The following is a 22825-nucleotide window of genomic DNA, read 5'->3' on the forward strand; positions in this document are numbered from 1 at the left end:
AGGGTAGAGTAGCTGTGTTTTTTAATTCTACTTGTCCTTAATCTTTTTATATTTTAATAACAGTTATCATAAAATACAGAGAGAATAATTCAAAATCTTTTATTGAGTTATTAAAGCGAACTGTTCCTGCTACTGAACCAAACTTGATAGGAAACCTGTAGGAAATTCCTACAATGTGCACTGCGGAATTGAACACGTTTTACCTGATGCTGCTTGAAAGCCCATTTTTGCCTATATTCTTAAATATAGTAGAAAGAATGTAAATTATTTGAATAATAATAATGGAATACTATTTGAATAATTATTTGAATAATAATAAATGGAATATTGGCTTGACATAATTGTTTCATCCTACTTTTAATAAGTCATGCTGAATGCTGCAAATAAGCAGGAAAATTTTCAGTGTTACTGATTCAAAATTTAAAAAAATGAAAGGGGAAAAACATAACAGGAAAGGTGCTAGGCTACATGCAATTTGGTGCCTTTAAAAAAAAAAGAGAGAAAAGAAATCAAAATCTACTGCCAGTGATAATTAAATTTACAATTGTATATTTTGTATTTCTTATTTTGCATATACAACCAGTAAGGTATATTAATGAATTGAGCTATAGGTCTTATCACCATGTCAATAGCTGAAATATAGATATGGGATATGGAACTATATGGATTCACTCAAATATTAGCCTCTATAATTTCTTCCATAGGACTTTTCTACCAAGGACTTTTCAAGCCTTCCTGCATGTTCTTAGTAGTACATTGAGGGATGGTGATCTTATTCTATTCTGGCCTCAACCTTTTTGTTGTGTTTCCAAAGCTGTTCCTGGGGACAGCCAACCCCTGCTGTCATATGTGGTGCCTCCTCAATCAGTCATGTGTTCAGTAAACTGTCAGGTCTGGTTCTGGGCAAGGGAGTGTGTGTAAAAACCTCTCCACCCCCGTTCCCCATAACGTGTCAGAATAGCAACTGATGGAAGCCACTGGGGGAGAGGAAAAATGGCAGCCTTAGAGTGACAGTAAAATTACTGCTATATGTGCTCACCCCAGCCATTCCCTAAGCAGGTCTTTTGTTACTGTCTTATTTGCCAGGGGAAGCTGTAGAGTAGGAACACAGGATACCCTGTAGGTTGGGTACAATCTGAAAAGCTGAATCGTAAGAGAAAAATGTTCTGAAAACAGAAAAGCTATGAAAGAATGGTGTTGGTGGGAAAAGAAACTGGGAAAACCACAAAAATAGTAAACCTGCAAGCATTAAACTTTACACAAAAAGCGCAAACCCTGAGAGAGACAAGAAAAGGTACATAAACACTGACATTAGGAGAAAAGAAAAGGTGTCAGGAAGGGAAAGAAAAGGAAGATCAAATACATGGGAGGCACTTTTTAGTTTATAGAAAGTTGAATGCCAAAATATCACAATAAAATACATACAAGATTGATTTTTATGTATTGGGCTTGTGATTGTATGGCCAAAATAGGACTTAAGAGGCTATTTTATTCTATCTGTTCTGTTTTATATAGGCTTTTATGCTACGTTCATCACTGTAGCATCTGAGCGCCTTCCAGTAGTGCATTAAGCCACATGACTACACATCTGTCACATGCTGTTTGTTCTCTTATCCTCTCCCCACAGAGAGAGAGCGAGAGAGACGTGTGTGCATCAATGTGTCTTGTTTTGATACAGTGTCTTTTTTTTCCTTAGAATAAATGTACGTGTTGCTATGTGTTTATATTTGAGAAGGGAGGTCTAAAAATGCACTTTGCTCTTGGAGCCGAAAGTGGTGAAGTTTGTGATGGATCTTTGTTCCTGTGGGAATTTATTCCACAGTCTCAGACTGCACCTGAAGAAAGTTCTGTCTCCTACACAGGTGAGCTTTACTCCTATTGTTGAGAGTTCCATTTTGCCAGAGGAGCAGAGTTGTTGACCACAGTCTTCATTCTGGAGCTTCAGGTGACATCCTAGTCCCAGGCCATGGGGTGGTTTGAAGATGAGGACTGAGACCTTGAACTTGATTTGATATTCTATGGGAAGCTAGTGGAGAGAATGTAGGATGGGTTTGATGTGCTCAGAGTAGCCTGTGTTTCTGAGGAGATGTGTTGCAGCATTCTGTACTAGTTGGCATTTCCTAAGTGCTGAAGATATATTACCTTCATGCTCAGGTATACAGCATTGCTGTAATCCATCTGAGAGATGTCAAAGGCATGAATAACTGAGGCCATGTCTTCATCCCTCAGGATGGAGACAGAGTTTCCTAGCTCAGCAGAGATGGTTGAAAGCATTACTTGTGGATGCTACTATGTGAGAGCTCAGCGTCAGCGAGGAATCCAAGACTACTCCTATACTACAGATTGAATTGACCAATTGTTGGTATGTATCTTCAGCCAACACTGTGGCTGCAAGCTCTTCACAATATTTTCCTTTGCCCATCAGCATCACCTCTGTCGTGCTTGGGTTTGGGTTCAGCTTCAGCAAGCCGTTCGTCATCCACGAGCTGATCTCATCCCAGCACTGGCCCATATGTTGGTGGTCGTTCTGTGGCCATCTGTGGTGAAGGTTAGGTAGAGCTCTGTACCATCTGCATATTGCTGGCACTTGAGTCCATGTTGTCTGATCAGTTCACCCAGTGTTTGCATGTTGATACTGAAAAGGACAGGATAGAGAATTGATCCTGGTGAAATTCCACAAGTGAGGGGTCTAGTAGTTGAAGTGCAGTTTCCTATACCTATTTGTTGGGTATGTTCTTCCAGGAAGGACTCAAACCATTTTAGTGCATTACTCTGAACCTGCCACCTTTTTCGGGCAAGAGAGCAGAATCTCAGGATCCATAATGCTGCAAAGAGATCCAGGAAGATGAGAATGGATATCTGTCCTTTATCAGTTGACAGGAAGAAATCATCCATCACTTCTACTAAAATAGTTTTGGTTCAGTTTCCTGGGCTAAATCCAGAACGAGCCAGGTCTACAATGTTGGTTTCAGTTAAATGAACTTGAAATTAGCTTTTTGCTAGCTTCTCTATGAGCTTGCTCAGGAATGCGATGTTTGATGCTGGGTTATAGTTCGCTAGAACTGATGTATACAAGATGGGCATCTTCAGTGTTAGTCAAAGTACTGCATGTTTGAAGGAGGAAGGGAAAATTACTTCTCTGAATGAGGCATTGGCAATAGGAGTGGCACCAGTTATTCATGACTTTCTTTCACAAGCCAGAAAGACTATGGATCAGAATAAGTCTTGTGTTGAGACTCCTTTAGGATGTGAAAAACTTCTTGTTGAGTGTATCTACTCTAGGAATGCAGATGGGCTGTTGGTTGGTGGGTATAAGTGGAACAGATGCATGCTGTTTGAGAAGGCTTCCTAGATGTGCATGACCTTTTCAGTGAAGTAGAATGATAACTGAGCACCAAACACCAAGAACTCTGATGCAGGTTGAAGGCATTCCAGATTAATTAAGCAGTTTACCAGCCTGGATAGCTCCTTGGAAAAGGATTTGGCACCCTCAATGGAAACTGATAGAAAGGTCCTCTTGTCCTGTAATACAGCCTCAGCATAGGCTTTGAAGAATTCCTTGTTTCCATCCTGTCTGAATCAGCTTTTGGTTTCCAGCATTGGTGCTTGAGTTTCTGCCCCTCTCTCTTCATCTATCACAAGGTGTCAGAAAACCAAGGAGATCTGTAGGTTAATGGGGAAGAAGAGGCAGTTTGGAGGCTAGCATGTCAAAGGCTGAGGCCACTATAAAATGGTAATGATTCACGTGGTCCTCTCGACTCCTCATCCTGTGGCTGAGGCATTGCTGTCCTTTATCATGCTTTCATATCTTTTGGAGTCCATGAATCTTTTTGGTCAAATCAGGTTAATTGTTCTTTCTTGTTGCCTGAGTGCTGGAAGGTCTCCGACCACTGCTCTATTGATATAATGGTCTGTCCAAGATAGTGGCTGGGTTGCGATGGCCACTATCTTAACATCTGGGCTGCAAATCAGGTCCAGGGTGTGACCAGCTGTGTGGATTGTAGCAGAGCTGACTGTGAAAGTCCTCAGGAGTAAAATGAGGAGATGAGTTTTTGGGTTTTGGCAATCTGCGACTTTGCCAATATGCATATTGAAATCTCCTCAGATGACAACTCGGGCATATCGCCACCATCACTGACAAGGTATCTGTGAGCTCCTTTTAATAATCCTTTAGTCTGTGGTGGTTTGTAAATGAGCATAAAGCCTGTATTACTTTTGGCTTTGATTTCTACCGTCATATAGATGAATTAAAATGCAATTGTCTTACCTAAGGCATCTTTCTTGTATTTGATGTTTGAAGAGTATAGGAATGCAGTGCTGCCTGCCTTCTTGTGCTGTCTGATGTTCTGAGTATCCTGAGGGATTAAGGTGCACCAGCACAGGGCTTGTAGAGTCATCCAGCCAGGTCTCAGTGATGAACTATATTGGGTGTTTCATCACTGATGAAGCCATGCACTGTTTATTGTCTGTTGGTTGCAGATCTTACATTGATCAGTATTAACCTTCGTTCATAATGCTTTGTTGTGTTTGCTTCCAGTTCCTGCCTAGTTAGTGGTTCTGTACAGTGCATAGGTGTAAGATGTCTGGAATCTTATGTTTCTTATGTCTCCTTTTCTGTTTCCTTGGACAGTTCCTCCCAGTTTGAACTGTGGTAGGTGATGATGTATGTAGAAGATGCCATGGGATGGTCCAAGTGGAGGAACAGTTGTCTCTTTCACCAGTTGCCATGGGAAAGGCAGGTTCCATTGGATATATTTTGGGGTTGTAACCTGGTTGAGTCCTGGGAATGGGCAGAGCTGGAGTAGTCTTTTCCTGGAGTAGCGATGGGTGTGCTGGGAGCATGATGTCATAACAGCAATGGAAATAGGAGGAAATGACAACATGTAGGTAGGGCTGAGCCCTGTAAGAGGAAATGTCAATGGCATCAGACATCCATTTCTTTGAAATAAGCAATCTCTTTTGTCATAAGCCCCTTGTTGCTTTTAGCCGTTTCGCAGGCACTGGTCTGAGTCAGAGCTTTAACATGGCCTCCTGACCAGCAGGTGGTGGTGAAGGCTGGAAGAGCTATGAGATGGCAAATGTGTAACAACTCCTAGTTCCAGTGTAGAAGTGAGGCATGTGTAGCAGTCGTGTTTTTGAAATGGCAAATCCTGCCTTTTTAAAAACTGTTTATCAAGTTTTACACATGTCTGAACATAACATACAAACCATCATTCTTAGAGGTTTTTAAGGTGCGGCTTGACAAGGCCCTGGCTGGAATGATTTAGTTGGGGTTGGTCCTGCTTTGAGCAGGGGGTTGGACTGGATGACCTCCTGAGGTCCCTTCCAACCCTAATCTTCTATGATTCTACATTTGCAGCCCTACAATTCTGATGGATGAATACCAAGTGTTCTCTTAATCCACCCTAGCTGGCTGGGGAATCTCACTGGCGGTGCTGGGGAAAGGAAAGGCAGGAGGAAGATAGTTGACAGGCAAGAAACTGGTGTCCTGAGTCTTCGTTGATTCTTATACTTCCTCTGAAAAGGCATAAGACTGTCTGTGTATTTCTCTCACTGAGCAGGTCAGAATGAACCTTATGTAATAAGCCAAACCATTGTCCATAACTGCCCAACTTCCTTCTAAGGTAACAAAGCGCCTCATCCTCAAAGGTGCATAAGTTTGTCTGAATACATATCCAAGTTACTACAAAATACCAATTTGTAATTTAATTTTTATTTGGAATATGAAGTTCTTACATTTATATAATAGTAATGTTTTATTTTATAAATTCACAGTGCCTCATTATTTGAAGTGCTTTCATCCACTATGTGAGCAGAGTAGCTAGTAGAAAAAAATTTCTGGCTATGTTGTTGTGATTTTATTCTCCCAAAAATTTAAATAAAACGTCTATTAAATCTAACTCTGCAGTAAGAACAATATCTTGCTCTTGTCTGGTGAGCACGCGTGTAATAGTTCTTATCAAGTTGATCAGCAACAGTCTTTGCAGCTTCTCAGATACTTTATTCTACTATGTCAGCAAATAAATAAATATCATATACAAAGTAGGCAAATATAAAAGAGCTTAATAAAGTCAGGGGAAAATGTAAACACACCCAAACACATAATTCCTCCACATTTAAAATAAACAGCCCAGTTATCATGGGATTAAATTCTGTCCTCAGATATGCACATGCATATGTCATTGACTTTAGTGGGAATTGTGTAAGCATGAAATTAATTTCAAGTTTTTAGACTGTCTAATAAGTATTGTAATTCACCCAAGCATAACTCCACTAAAGACCCAAGAAGTTTTAAAAATTACATACACTACTCTAGAAATACTTCATCTACCACTAAGATGCAGCAACCTCTGGGGTGAAACATGGCACCAATATAGTAGAACCAAACTAAGTTTTGTTGTCATTGGTCACTGTTACGGTGTTCATAGGCAATTGCTTATGGAATTTAAACACATTATATGGGTAGTGGTGCAACAGATGATTGGTTTGGTTTTTCTCCTTGCATAATATGGCTATTTTGGTGGTATTCATATTCAGGCGCATCTTAAATGGAATAACAAATGAGTGCCAAATACTTAAAATGACCTCTGTAAAATGACCTCAGTGGCTATCTTAAGTGCACTTGGTCTGCTTCCTGCCACTCTTACCTTGTGCTGAGATCCTTCCTTATTTTGTGTGCAGGATTTAAATTATTCTGTGCCAATGCTACCCAATACAAGGGGAATGACCCCAGACTGAATTGGATAAAATAAGAACTAGTCTTATCATTTCACCACCTTGAAAACTGAAGTAAACAATATCTAAGATTAGAGAAATGTAATCTCTTTGTTTGCCTTTGGTTCCTCTGTGGCTGGAGGGCGGGGTGAGTTGACACCTCCTGAATCTTCTGTTACTTCCTTCTCACTTTCAAATGCTCATTTCTGTTAACACATTTTTTTTGATAAAGACTAGAGGCAAGTCTGTTTCTATAGAGTCGATCAATGCCACTCCTTTAACCAGCAAAAGAGGGTTACTGGAGAGCAATGCAAGGAAGGGGATCTTTCTTACAAAAGCTCAGTGATCTATACAACTAGACCATTGTCTGGGGAAGCTCAGGACTGGACTTAGGGACTCTTATTGTCAGTGCTAGAAGTTCATAGTTTCCCAGAATAGGGGCCTTGACCAATACCAGGTTTTGGGTTAGGGCTCTCAGATGAGGGCTCTTCCCTTTTAGAAGTCATTTTAACTGACTGCCACGTTCTGTTATAGCAATCTTCAGGGTTTGATATAAAGTGAATCTGTTTAACCATGCTTTTTATTAGTTGGTTTATCAATTAGTTACCATTATTAAAAATAGAAAGAAGGGGAGCTTTGTGGGAATAATGGTGCAGTGTTTTTTCTGAGTCAACCAGAAGGGTGAGTCAAACATGATATTGTTTTGTTTTTTGTATTAAATGTAATGTGGCTGGATACCTTGGTGGTAGATGCAGTGCGAGCTACTGAATAGTCACACAGACTACTTGTTGTGTGATAGTACTGAATTTGTCTGTAACTGTTTGTGTGTGTGTGTGTGTGTGTGTGTGTGTGAGAGAGAGAGACAAGAACACACAGATGCACCAATGATGTGTTGCCAGTATTTTAACAAGGGATTCCCACAAACATTTTCTGCCTCAGCCTGTGCGTATCTTTATCCCCTACCACCCATGGCCTTTCTGGCAACTCTCTACCCAGCTGAGCCATTTGCTGGCTTTTATAATCACCTGAATCCCAGCTGCTGGGTCTCACCTGGGAGAGAATTGATCTTTTATAGTTGACAGCCGTGTTAAAGGGCCAGCCACCTACATTAGCTTTCTCATAACCATAACCAAGGAGAAAGGGCAGCATGACTTCACAAACTTAAAAGTGCACTTTGCTGAAATATACTTTGTTCTTGAAAAATATACTGAGTATGCTACACGATGGGACAGCTCATGGAGAATTGAAGATCTTGTAGTGGATATTTATTGTGTACTTACCTTGTAATGCAGTTGTTTTGCATTGGGGATGTGTGTGTCAGGGGGTTAACTGACATTTGATGCAATCTGGTGCATCTAAAAATAACTTTTCAGAAATATTTTATGAGCAGTATGGGTAAGTCTTCTCTGGTAGGACTGGTTTGGTAAGGTCCAGAGGATCAGGGAAATTACCCCAACCCTACATTCAGTTAGTGACAGATTTTAACAAGGGGCTTCTTTGAAACCACAAGAGTTACGTCTAGCACAATACCAAGATGCTGAAATTAAATACATGTGGCCAATAAAAACATACTTACCTCCTCTTTTTCCTGTCTGTACTACATTATATTGCATGATGAATATTTACCTGAGTACAAAAGATTTCATCACCATGTATTATTCTCTACAAATTCCTTAGCTGAGTCTTAATAAATGTCAAAATTGTTGTAGCATCCTTGTGTTGTAGCATCCTTATGTCAGCTTATGAAAACATATTACACCACCATTAAGAAGAACTTATGCACTAAAGATGGAATTTTCACATGAGTTTGTCACTTAGGCTTATTTGAAAATTTCACCCTAAATAAACTAACTCCATTTCTAATGCACATGATCAGAATTATGAATGAACCAACAGGTGTTAGGATATACATTTGGAATGTGAATGTGTTAAAAAGAGGGGGGGAGAAGCTTTTCACAGAAGCTGTCATACTAACACTTATTTCACAAGCTCTAATTTGACACATGCACTGAAATTCTTTCTGATTCTTGAAAAGATCATAGAGTGAATATTTGTGTTTGTATTTCAGGAGCTGCAATTTGAGCGACTGACTCGAGAACTTGAGGCTGAGCGCCAGATTGTAGCCAGCCAACTGGAGAGATGTAAGCTTGGATCAGACACTGGAAGCATGAGCAGCATTAGGTACTGTATGAATTGCTCATTTGTCTGTCATTGTAATGAATTGCCATTGATAATAAATTGTATCGATCATCTTCTTCTGACAAATTACACACTAGGGAATGTGAGGTTTTGGTAGACTGTTGAAAATTTATATTAAGTGACTGATTTTTTTGTTTTCATCTGTTATGACAAGATGATGAATCTACGACATGATTTGGTAGCAGAATTTTCCAGCACCAAAACTATAGGGGCATTGAAATGAAGTGATTGCTATGATCTGTTGAAGTAATTTTATTATTTTGTTTACTGGATTTGAAATCTGAAGAACTGGGGTGAAATCCTGGCCCCACTGAAGTCAACGACTCCCATTTTCTTCAGTAAAGCCAAGATTTTACCTTCAGACTATAATGACAATGTGACAACAGAGATGTCATACTCATTTTGATTATGAAATGTATATGTTTCAGACAATGACCTTAAAGTTGAAAATCCAGTTCAGTTCCCAGCCACGACACTTTACTCCACATGCAAAGGACATACATGTAATTAAACAACTGTACATGCTTTCTCACCATCCATCCCTCATTCTCCAAAGTTCAACAATTCAGTTTAAGAACTCAAAATATTCCTTTAAATATATGTAATTGTAATGCACTTTTCTGAAGTCACTGTCCTATAACATCAATATTTAATTATAAAAATATCAGTTTTGTTTTTAAGCCTTTGTTTGTACGTGCTATTATAGCAAAGTTATTAGATATATTACATAACTTTCTTCCAGAAGTTCAGTATAAGTGATTAGAACCATAAATTGGCATATCAAAATTAGGGTGTTTTGACACACATTTGTTTAGGCTTGAACCTATTTTTTAAGAGGAATCTTAGTAGAAGAAAGTTGAATGAGGTTGTTGTTAAATGCATTATCCTTCAAATCCTTTCTCATGTGAGTAATCCCAGTGAAATCTATAGGAACATTTATGTTAATAAGGTTTTTATAGGTTTGAGTCACCAGTCCTATAAGGTGTGAAACATTCATTTTTGTCCAAAAATTATTCTGGATCAAGATGCAAATCTACTTGACTATCCATAAATCAAAGTGATATGGCTAATATCTGTTTTATACAAAAGCAAGCATGACACATCATTGTTTGACTTTACCATGAAAGGTACAGAAAAATCCATTACTGTCTGAATAACTATTCCCCATTTCTAATAATTCAAATTGCACCTCCGTCAAGAAGATGGTTGTTTTGCAGAGAGTATCGGAAACTTCTAAAATAATTTATTAGTAGAGTGCCAAAGGGGCTAAAGTTTAGCAGTTCATTTAAAAGTTTAAAAAAAAGAAAAAAAAAGTATCTCACCAATTAAGCTGAGTCAAGAAGTGAGGTTGGCTTTAAACAAAGGTATAACCTTCCTTATCAAAATTTTCTAAAGGTTAAAGTGCCTTGTTTATACATCAAAACAACTCTCCTCAAGATTTAACCCAATTTTAGCCCAATCATTTCAATTATAGGAACCCACATTCATTCACAATTAACTATCTGAAAATTTGCTAGTATATGCTAGTATTTGGTTTCAAGAAAACTACCTACCTTGCATTTAAAGAATAACATTATTTTCTAAGCGTTCCAGCTAATCACCGTATGAAAAAAATCCTCTGGTTTCTATGATAGATAGAAATTGGGTTGGTTTGTTTTTAATCAGTGAAGACTCATTCTTCTTGGATTGTCAATAGTTCCCAGGTCATTTAAAAATCTCTGAATGAGACTGCTTAATCTTTTAAGGAGTTTAGGAATGTGATTGTTGATTTGTTTGGGGAAAATGTTAATAGCTGCACCAACTCAAGAGATTTCATCTAAAATGTTTTCAGCATTTGTCACTGGCCCAGATACCTTTTACTTATCAAAATGTAGAGTTTCTGGGGTTTAGAGTAACTATTTAAAAAGCAAATATTTGAAATTGCATGGTCCAAAACAGGCAGTTAATAGTTAACATCAGATCAGGGTTTTCAGAATCAGTACAGTCATTTGAAATGAAACAATAATCTATACTCTGATATTGTATCCTTGTGTTTTTATTTGGAGCACTTAATAAAAGTCTTTTATTTTCTTAGTTCTAACTTAAAAAAATAGAATTTCCTTTTTCCCCAGGTCAAGTCAAACATAAAATGACACAAGCCTGGGTGGAGTTCAGACTTATTGACAGTTCGTCCATATTTCCTTAAAAGTTTGTCCTTCAAGTTTCAATAGTGCTTTAAATAGATGCATCAAATTCTGGGTAGGGTGAATTACTACATTAAATCAAATACAGTGCAATCATACATACCACAAAATTATAACATTATAGTCTCTTGTCTATCAAGGGGTCATCCTATCTAGAAGTAGGCTTGCTTAAAACACTATCTTTTTATATCTGCTAATTCAGCAAAGAGAGAAATGCTTTTCACATTAAAATTGCTATTTCAGTAGAATGTGATTTGATAATTTAGTTTATATGTTACTTCCTTGTTTTGTTGTTTCAAGCATTAAGAACAAAATGCAAAGAAACGGACTGTGAAACTGATTCCATTCTATATGTAATGGTCTTCAGGATTGATGATGGTCATTAATTCAGATGTTAATAGACTTTCCCTTGAATTAGAGGTGAAGATTCTACACATCAGTGAAATCCCACAAGGGATTCCTCTCCTGTAGATTTGCTGTTAATGCTATGACTTCAACAGCTACAGTGAAACTCTGGGCAGTTAACAGGTTTTCAAAGAAAAATAATGAAAATTAATTTCAAAGTGTCTCAAATCTTTATTACCCAAATCATTTGATGTAAATTCTTTAGTGTGGTGAATAAATGACAATTCCTGTAAGGAAGTTGACTGGTTAAAGATTTGGGTTACTTTTCTAAGAGTATCTACAATTAACATTGGATAAGCTCCAATTAACGTGTAAGTTTTCGTCTGCGATATTATTGTAACAATATCTTTAGGGGATTCATAGTTTTGGCATTGATTGACAAGGGAAAGCGAAGGTAGTGAGGACAATTCAAGAAGCTGATTTAGTCCTGAGCTACATTAACTGTTTCCACTTCATGAATATTTTACATGTGGAATATCAGGAGACTTTTCTGGTTACAATTAATTGTATTTTCTTTTTGTTAGTGTTATGATTAGGTTATGACAAATTATTTTTTTTTAGACCAGATGAATGTAAAATATATGGATCCAGAATAATCCCCTGACATTCATGTGCATTTTTGCCTTGCGATCAGCCAGCATGAAAGGAGGGCTGAGCTGCCTCCAGGACAACAGCCCCCTTTTTGAATATTGACATTGTGGCAGCTTCTTTGTGGAACTGAGGTTTATGCTCAGGAAAAGGGTAGAGACTGGTTGGGTCAGTGGAAGGAATGGGCAGGTCAGTGTGAGACCGAGGGAATGCTGGGGGTGTGGGAGGGGAGGTTTGGGATGCACTTGTCCCCTCTCCAGTGTAATGAGGAGTACTTGGTAAAGCTGATACAGCCCAGTGTCTATATTATATTTTCTACCGAGTCTTTTCTGGGCTTCAGTTTCCCCATCTGTAAATTGGTGATAATTTCCTTTATGAAACACTCTGAGATCTGTAGGTGAAAATTGTTATAGAAGTACTAACTTTTATTAGTTTATGTCACTAAAAGGAAACAGTCCTTAGCATAATACGTCTCTTTGTGTATCATAGCAGAAGGTCTGGACTGAGGTGGTGGTGGTACGGTGACCGAGCATCCCAGTATTTAACTGTTTGTCCCGTGTGCTGATCGATGTGTGATTGGGATGCCATTTGTCCCAATATTCAGGAAAATATTCAATTCCCAGCTGTCGTGGGGGGACCCGGAGCTCCCAGCTGCCGCAAGCAGCCCTCCAGCTCCAGATCCCACCTGCAGTGACTGCCCACTCCCATATGTCCGGATACTTTACTGTTTCAATCTGGTCACTGGGCAACTGGGCATTTTTCAGAGAGTCAGCCTCCTAGAAAGCCACAATAAGGGGGGCTGGGATGAACCCTTCACATGCATCCACAGAACAATCTTTGATGGATTCACTATCATTCCAACAGCTACCTACTGAGGGAGGAGAAAGATGTCCTCTTGTTCCTCCTCTGCTCAGCTCTTCATGGAAAGCTGTGTAATAACCATCTCCCTCCACCTCAACTGTTCACAGCTCTTGGGCCTTTTCCCTGCAAAGCCTAGTGCCTGCACTCCGCCTTTCCTGCTGTCCACAAACAAATCTGACTCTCTGTAGCAGTCTGTCTGACAGTAGAAAACAAATTGCTAGAGGGAGGGAGAGGACAGAGCCATGCTGTGTTTGTAGCAGCTGCTGCCAGGTGGAGTGCAGACAGAAATGCAGAGTGAGCAGACACTGGGCTCTGCAGGATCTACATGCACACACAGACATCCATTACTAGAGTGAAGTACAAAAGGAGAACACAAAGATGAGGAGGGTGGAAGTAGTTAACGGGTCCTGTACTGGGAAAGAAATAGGATTAAAAGGAGAGCAAAGGAGGTATATAGATGGGTAGGGGATACAGCAGGTAACAAGGAGAATAGGAGAGAAAGGAGGGTTAAAAGCTTGCAAGGATGGAGAATGGGACACTGGAAGTGGGAAAGGGTTGAACCAATACAGTTCTGAAATTGCCCCCCACCAAAAAATTTGGAATTCCCACATTGACAAAAGTCTGAGAAGGGAAGCGAGAGGCCATGTACAGACAATAATGAAATTAACACCTTGTAGAAACAAAGAAAAATTTAAAAATTGCCATAAATCTGCTGCGGGGATTAATTTCAGCATCACTTTCTTTATCTGGTGTATTCTCAATTTTTTTCTACAGCCAGTTGCGTTAAAACATTTTTTTTCAACCACTGGTAAAAGCCCATATGCACCCCCCAACCCCAGCAATAAAGTTCCTCGTGATAAAGTATTTGTGAGATAGAAAAGCAGTAGAGAACTACAGCTATTATGATATTGTGTGTTTAAGCAAACTCCTAGACGTATTTGCAATGGAGTGCCATTTGTTCTACAACATTTTCAAAATATACTTGCGGGATAAATGTAGGATCACAATGGAGGCAATAATGCAGTTCCCGGGTGGATGAATTATGAGGCCTCCAATGGAGCAGAATGAAATCTTGAGAAAAGAATGAGTGCCTTGTATGCTGCTTTTTTGTAGCATTTAAGGTATTGTAAATATATGAAACAGGTCTTTTTGAAACTGTCATTTGCTTCCAAAATTATACGTAAGCTTTTTAACTCTTAAAAAGAGTTAAAAGCCTCTTTGCTGCGTATCCTTTTCTAAAGGCCACAGTTTTCATGAAGCTGAATAACTTTCTTAAATGAAACAATTTAGTTAACACTGAATCCTTCTAGTTAAATAGTTCATTAAAAAATCTAATTTTAATCTCCAAAGATCAAACACTCATTGATCTTTAAAATGTGTCTGGCAGAAAAGGAGTCAAAATCAGAAATTAAAATTTTTGATCATATTTCTTTGCCTGTGACTTGAAGCTTAATGGACATTTTAAAAACTCACTTTTTAAAATTAGTTTTGTTTGCCAAAAAAGTGTACATGCTTCATAGGAGAAGTGAGTACATGCAGATTTCTGCAATGATGTCATCATTTTCTGAAGTCATTTTAGTCCATTATTCAGCAGATCTTTCTGATCATCAAGAAATAATCAAAATGGACTGATTGTAATCAGCATATTTTAATACTGTGAACATTTTTATTATTTTTAACACTATGAAATAATTGTTATCTCAAAAGATTTTTAAAAATTGTGTTTAGTATTTTTTCTTTTAATATTTTCTGTTCCTTGGGGATTGACATCCAACACCAGGGCATACCAGCAGCTAAGTGTATGTCTACGTTTGAATTTTTATCACGATCTTTAAAAAAAACTGGAGAAGGATAAACTTACTACCTACTTTTAAAAGGGGGAACAAAGAGGACCGAGGTAATTATAGACCAGTCAGACTAACTTTGATACCTGCGAAGACAGTGGAACGAATTAGTAAACAATCAGTTTGTAAGCACCTAGAGAATTATATTGTGATAAGTAATAGCCAACAAGAACTAATCATGCCAAACCAACCTAATTTCCTTCTTTGACATGGTTACCAACCTAGCAGACAGAGGGGATGATGTAGACTTGACATATGTTGATTTTAGTAAGGCTTGTGTTACAGTCCCAAATGACATTCTCATCAGCAAACTAAGGAAATGTGATCTAGGTGAAATTACAATAAGGTAGATGCAAAACTGGTGAAACCTGTATTCAGAGTAGTTATCAATAGTTTGCTGTCAAACTAGGAGGACATATCTAGTGGAGTCCCACAGGGGTCCGTCCTGGGTCCTGTACTATTCAATTGTTTCATTAACAACTGAGTGAATGGAATGTAAAATACACTTATAAAATTTGTGGAAGACACCAAGGTGGGAGGGGTTGCTAGCACTTTGGAGGATAAGATTAGAATTCAAAGTGACCTTGACAAATTGGAGAATTGGTCTGAAACAACAAGATTAAATTCAATAAAGATAAGTCCAAAATACTACACTTAGGAAGGAAAAAAAATCAAATCCAGAACTACAAACTGGTTAAGCAGTAATTCTGCAAAAAAGAATCTTGGAAGTTATAGCAGATGACAAATTGAATATGAGTCAAGAATGTGATGCAGGTGCAAAAAAATTAAAATTGTTTTAGGTTGTATTAACAGGAGTGTTGATGTAAGACATGAAATAATTGTCCACCCTACTTGGCACTGGTAAGGCCTCAGATGGAGGAGTACTGTGTTGGGTTTTGGGCACCACACTTTTAAGCTGTGGAAAAATTGGAGAGAGTCCAGAGGAGAGTAACAAAAATGATAAAAAGTTTAGAAAACCTGACACATGAGGAAAGGCTAAAAAAAACCTGGACATAAAAAGAAAAGAGACTGAGTGAGTGGACCTGGTAATAGACTCCAAATATGTTAACGTCTGTTACAAAGAGACTGGTGATTAATTGTTCTTCCAGTCCACGGAAGGTAAAGAATTAATTAGCTTAATCTGCAGCAATGGGTATATAGGGTAGATATTAGAAAAACATTTCTAACTGTTAAACACTGGAATAGGTTTCCAAGGGAGGGATGGTCTAGGTATACTTGGGCCTGCCTCAGCACAAGAGGCTGGACTAGATGAGATCTCAGGATCCCTTCTATCCCTCTGTTTCTATGATTCTATTATTAACACATGTGAATTATAATATAGACACTAGCACAAATATTTGTTCCAGGACATAAATGTTTTTGCTAGTTTTATTGAAGACTGTAGCCTAAGGTTAAAACACAATAACCAATGTTGTGTCCCATATACCCTAGAATTTATAATCAAATTAGTTAACGAGTTAAAATATTACTATAAATTACATTGTGGACATATGGTAAAAGAACAAACTTTTTTAGTAATATTTGAATTATTCAATCTCCACACAAATTGTTGATATCTTTTGATACCTATTCACTGTGTTATCAGGACTAGTTTTATCTGGGGTGCTGATTTGGTAGTGGTCTCTTTTAGAGCCTGACTTGTCAGTGACCTTCCTGTCTGCCTGCTCTGTATCAGAGCTTGAGCTGCTGCTGTGTCTGTCAGTCATATGTGTCTATGCAGGAAGCCAGTCACAGTTTGAGTTGTCTCAACAAACATGTTCTTATTACCTTACGTGTACTATCTTGCCTTGATATGACATCTTAACACAACAATGTGCATCTGGGATACCTGACAAACAAGATAAGAATGAACAAAAAGACTCCCCAGCCCTGTAAATATAATGTTAAAGTGTACCTATTGGTGAGCTATGTAATTCATTTAGACCCAAATGTACAATAATCTCACAGTGATTTCATTGTTTCTTAATATAAATAACATTATAAACGTGTTCTTGAAACTGCTGTTTTAGGGAATGTCATACAGGCTGAAGAAACATCCCTTCTAGACTCATTTTTGTATTTTGTTCTCATTTTGAGTGTAATTCACACATTTGGGCCTTGGCAAGTTGAAAGTTATGCCTACAGCTAAACTGTGAAGCACCATGTGGTTATGATTTGGATCAATACATGCATGCAAAAATCAATTACAGACATGGACAAACAGCTCTCTTTCTCCATGCAGTATTCTGATCTCATGTTTTCTGCTGAACTTGGTTTGTTTTTTGTATATACAATTTTATACCAATAATACAAGTAAGCTGTTCAACTGCAAAACTAAAATGGAAATATTAAGACAACTCTGAGGACCAAACTCTGTGCTTAGATGCATGTTTGGCTCCAGTTGCCTTAAATGAGAGCTTAATATCCCCTGAGGATGTCATTTGACTGGAAGGGCAGACGCCTTTCTCCACAAGTTTATTGCACAAATCTTCCTAAGCAAAATATCTCTTTATTTGTGTTTTATCTTGAGTTGTCTATAGGTTTTTTGCTTAGTATTGTAACATTATTAAAAGTATATATTTTTTAAATCATTGCATAGGTAAAGTACATTTTTATTGAAAACTTGTATAAAATATAGAAAATGAAAAATATCTTGCTCTTTGAGGAAGAGAAAGTTATTGTCCTGAAGATGATATGATCATTAGAGGCACTTATGTTATTGATAATATGTATATCTCTAAATGGGAATGTTGCAGATACTTCCATCTTATCTTTGAGCTGGTTTATACTCTCATCTACTCTGATTGGACAGCCACCAAAGTTCCATAATTATATCTACAAATCTAATACCTAGCCTGGTTAATCTTAAAATACAGTGGGGCTACTTGAGATACTAGGTAGGCTTTTAGCTATTGACTCACTTACTTTTCCAAGCTTTGAGATAAAGAACAATTAGTGAGATACAATTTCTTTATTCATGTGCAAAGACTGGGGACTAGATTAATTTATTGGTTTGTACCAAATGTTGGTTGCCTGGACCAGGAAAAGGTAGGAAAATGTGTTGGTTCTGTGCATCTCTTGGGAAGCCTGCACTTGACCAAATTAAAAAATTACCCACCTCTCGCAGAACTGAAAGAGGGGAAACTGGTGCTGCCCTTTCTCTGGGATCAATTTCTCCTTCTGTGGTGCAGTTATCCCAAGGGCACAGTCTGCATATTGTATTTCCTTTTGCATGCAGCAGTGAATCTGACCAAATATCGGTAAAAATAATCAAATTATACCACTTGTGTCACAGCTCATTACAGTAAGGGGCACTATTGGTACTTAAGACTGCATAATATAACCCATCTATCAGAAACCCATATCTTGAGTCACTCAATTTTTTTTTTAAAATCACCTTTTGGAATTATATGTTCCATGCTTGGTCTTGGCTGCCAATGCGTGCATGCGTGCGTGCGTGTGTGTGTGTGATGGAACATTTCATTCCAAAAGGTGATTTTTTTAAAAATAGAGTGACTCAAGATACTGGTTTAAAATGAATGAGTTATATCAACGGTTCCCAACCAGGGGGGCAGGGCCCTCTTGGAGGGGTGCCAAAGATTCCAGGGGGTCCATGAGGCTTTAGTAATACTGAGGTTATTTAACCCCCCGAGCTCCACACCGGGCACAGTAGCCTTGAGCTCTGCACTGGCTGGAGTGGAGGAGCAGCCACTCCCCTCACCCTCCAGCCCCACACCCACCAGGTGCCTGGCTGGAGAGGAGCAGCCCTGCACCAGTGGGGGCCTGGAGCATCCCTAGCCAACCCTTCAGTCCCCGCATCCATTACCCTCAGTCCATGAGGGATGGGAAGAGGCGGGGCCACACGGGGCATGTGGTGGTGGCTGCGCCAGGGAAGGCTTAGCTTCTTACTCAGGTAAGAGTAATTTATTACTATTATTTATGTAATTTAGTGTTGTTGTTATTATCATTACATGTGTTTATAGGGGTTATATGTGTTTATGGCCGGTGAGGGGCGGGCTGGCAGGCACAAGTTTTACCTAGTGTTAACTAATGGGGCTTTCACTCAAAAAGGTTGGGAACCACTGGGTTATATTATACAATCTTAAATGCAAACAGTGCCCTATATATGTATGGAGGAAAGTGAGTGAAATGAGCCAGCCTTCTTTTGAGCTAAAAAATGGTGGGAGGAGAAAGCCCTCAGTAAAGATTTGCATGCCTTTATTTCAGGGGAAATTGTTCTTAATTTCACTGACTTATGAACTTTTAAAATCATGTTTTGAGCTTGCATAGTAGTTTTTTTATGTGAATGTTATAAAGCACAAATGTAAAGTGGTTTCTAAGGCTGTGATGTAGAGGAAAGATAGTCCAGCGGTTAGGGCACTAAGGCTAGGACCTGGGAGATGCTGGCTCAATCCCATCTCTGATAAAGACTTCCTGTGTGACCTTGGGCAAGTCATGTATTCTCTCAGTGACTCAGTTCCCAATCTGTAAAATGGGGATAATAACACTTCCTTACTTTACAGTATAGTAAGATCAATACGTTGAAAATTGTAAAGTGCTCAGATACTACCCTGATGGGGGCCATGATATAAGTTCCTACAATAGATAAAATGCTGACGCATGTGGAACCATTGTAAATATGTGTTAAACACCATAGGTCCCCTGATGACTCCAGACTGACATGGACTATTATCCAGGTGGTTCCTGGAAACACAGAATCTGATTAAAGGGATATTTCTATTCCATCAGAGGTTAAACTGGAGTTAATAAGGTCATTTTGCGATTAAGACAAGTGCTCTAGTGGACTTACTAAAATGCACAGATTTAGTAAAGTGCATGGGGACTGTGGTAAGGGAGTTGAAGTATTCTATTTGCAAGTTGTTGGAAGCCAGTTAAACTTTGAAGTCTTGGAAACCATTTTATTTATTTATTTATTTATTTATTTTAAAGGAAATTTCAAACAAAACTTATGCTAATAGAACATAAAGGCTGAATGAGTCAGGAATTGTTAAAGTTAGGGTTGCACACATTAACTGTAAATTCCCCTTGAATCTTATATATGGAAGTAATATCTTTACACTAGCAAATATCCAATAGTCTTGGTTTGTTAAGAAATACATAATTTAATTCCCTAGCTGTTCAATTCTTAAACTTTTTAAATACGGATTTTTTTCCCAATACACAAATATTCCACTGTTCAATTTCCCTTTGTTCTCAGGATATTTTTTGTTGGGAGATTTAGCCGTTGAATCCAAATGTATGTCACACTTAAGTATAGCCTATCCTTTCCCTTTTTAATGTAGCTTCAGCATCAGTCAGCCACCAGTCTTTCACCTCTGGGATGAAATCCAGCCCTATTGAAGTCAAAGGGAGTTTCAAAATGGACTTCAACAGGGCCAGGATTTACCCCCGTTGTTTGCCAGGTGCCTTTCAGTTTTCGAAAGCTTATCTGTTTCCAGAGTGAATTAGACATAAATATTTAAAGAAGCCAGAAGCATTTATATTTGTGCATGAACCAGAGTTTCTGCATTTCACAATAGCATGTGTATTATCTGATTTTAGTGGTTTCTGTGGAAATAATTTCTGTTTAATATATATTGTGGTATAGTATCCTATTCCATGTCTACATTGCATATCTGCCTCTTTTAGAGACACACAGGTTGTGCAATTTGTATATTGGGAAAAATGTTGATTAACTAAAGAATGTATAATTTGTGTAATCACTGAAAAGCTGTTGAGCAAATCTAACTGTGATAGATAAATCCTTAAGGTGCGTGATTTCTGGAGTAATAATCAAGTACAGGTGAAATACACGGTTATCTGTGTAGTGAGAAGTGATTTATTCTGTGCATTGCTTAAAGTTAAAAAAAAATCTATAAAAATTTGCCACTTGAAAGAACTTTCTGGGCAACAAATGTGGATAACCAAACTAATTTATACCAGTATTGCATAAGCATATGTATGTTAAAGGCTTGCTACTGATATTTTAAACATATATTTAGGAACTAGGAAAGTGTATAAATGAATTAAAATATTTTAATACTGGATTTTTGTTGAAAATATAGCTTTTTTTAACCAGTATTAGATTCTGAACATGCTAAACGGCAAATTAAAATGTCTTGAAAGATAATTTAAAATTAAAGCTTTATTGGAAATGTAGACAAAAATAAGATATGATATGATGGCAGCAATGTTTAAATCTAATACGAAAATATTAGTAACTTCAGCTAGTAGTTACAGTAGTCCTACTATACCAAGAATATGCTCTCCATTTTTTCTCTGTGGACTTTTAATAGGAGACTGTAACAACAACAACAACAACAACAAAACCCACAGAGACGTATCAGTAGGAAGAATTTCAGAAAAAAAATATTGGAAGCACGAGGGACAATAGTAAAATTGTAAATGTTGTATTGCTTTTAGATACGGATTTTAGATTGCTTTTAGAATGAAATCTAGAAGCCTCTATAATTTTTAGGATAATCCTTTTTACAAAGAGAGAAATACAATGCATACTGTCACAGTAGGGTGTTCCCTGTATCTAAATCAGTTTCTATGTAAATCTCTCTCTTTACTTATTTATTAGTTGACCTGGTTAATTTTTGTTTGTTTTTGTTTTAAATCTCAGCTTAGTTCATGTGAGTTTACTTTACCCTTAAAAAAAAAAATGTCCTTCCTGTTTTTGTTTTCTACATTTACATAGTTATCCTAAAGTTCAAATAAGAAAATGTGTAAACAGGAACAAAAAAGAGTCAGATTAGGGACCTCAGAATTATGCTGCTGGATCAGGCCAGTGGTGCATCTAACTCAATATCCTATTTCTGACAGTGACTAGTACTAGATGCTTCAGAAGAAGGTGCAAAATACACCTGCCGCTGGCATTTAGGAAAAATCTTTCCCTATAGACAGGTTATTCTAACATGCCGTTGGTTAGAAATTGGCTTATGCTTTGAAGCATAACAGTATATACCCTTTCTAAAAGTCTTTTTAAAATTGATCTTAATTATAGAAGTTCTTATTATAACAATGAATATTTAATCTTTCTTTAATCCTGCCCTGCTAAATTCTTCCCTCAGTGTTGTCTTGAGGCAATTGAATGTGGTGGAAGAAGAGTGGACATGGCTCATTTAAGTATCCCCACTGCATTTAGATTATGAGGGAAGGGAAAAGGGGATCTTCAGTCAGTGGAGCCAGTGAGAAAACAGCAAATGGCCATATGAAGTGGGAGCATTGATGCACTCTGTGCTATGGGAGGAAGGAAGGTATTAGTACACTGCATTCCAGATGGAACTATCTCTCTCATTCATCCCAGATCAGCCGCAGGCAGCCAAGCTAGTTGCTGGTGCATCCTTGTGGCAGGTATGCAGGTACTTGTTACAGAAGGAATATGGTTCTCTGATAAACAGGAGTTGGAAGTGGATTTAGGGGAAGACATCCCCTAAATATTCTGGGAAAAGTGGTGTTGGGGCTCCTGATGCCTGGTACAGTGGGGAGACAACCCCTCACTCTCTTTTTTGTTAAGTGATTTAAGTGAATAAAAGTTGCAGCTTAATTAAACCATGTTCATTGTGTTTCTTCCTGTGCTTGGGACAATAAGTTCCACAGGCTAACTGTGTCTTATGTGGAAAAAATATTTCCTTTTATCATTTTTAAATTTACCCCCATCACTTAAGCCAACTAATGAATCGTTTGTTTTTGTGTACACATACATGCAAATATGGGAATCAATAGGAGCTGTAGATTCTAGGGCAGAATTTGATTCTAGGGCAAAGTGTGAAGGGCATAATATTTTAGTGAAATCATATTGCAAGTCATTATGGTCGCATGATAAAATCATTTGTGTTTCAAGAGTTTGATCCAGAACCCCACATTTAGAAAATAATACAACTTTCAGATGAAAATTTTATGCAGAGAACCAAGTAAAAAAAAATCAGTTATTGGATGACTAAATTTAAATTGCATTTGGTTATCTTATCAAGCAGACACATTATCAATTAGACATATATGTTGGACTCATTCTGTTCTGCTTAT

General features: G+C 37.9%; 1 protein-coding gene across 3 annotated transcripts in view; it reads left to right on the top strand.

Moving 5' to 3' along the window:
• The window catches only part of CTNND2 (catenin delta 2), a 1025780-nt gene that overhangs the window by 397165 nt on the left and 605790 nt on the right, over positions 1 to 22825 (top strand). For all 3 annotated transcript variants that reach the window (XM_067570033.1, XM_067570040.1, XM_067570046.1), the window contains one exon: positions 8783 to 8895. In XM_067570033.1, the coding sequence (XP_067426134.1) occupies positions 8783 to 8895 (113 nt within the window). The remainder of the gene's footprint in view (positions 1 to 8782; positions 8896 to 22825) is intronic.

Source organism: Emydura macquarii, unplaced genomic scaffold (genome assembly GCF_026122565.2).
Source record: "Emydura macquarii macquarii isolate MOO-44397 ecotype Brisbane River unplaced genomic scaffold, CSIRO-AGI_Emac_v2 contig_320, whole genome shotgun sequence".
In the NCBI taxonomy this organism is placed as follows: domain Eukaryota; kingdom Metazoa; phylum Chordata; order Testudines; family Chelidae; genus Emydura; species Emydura macquarii.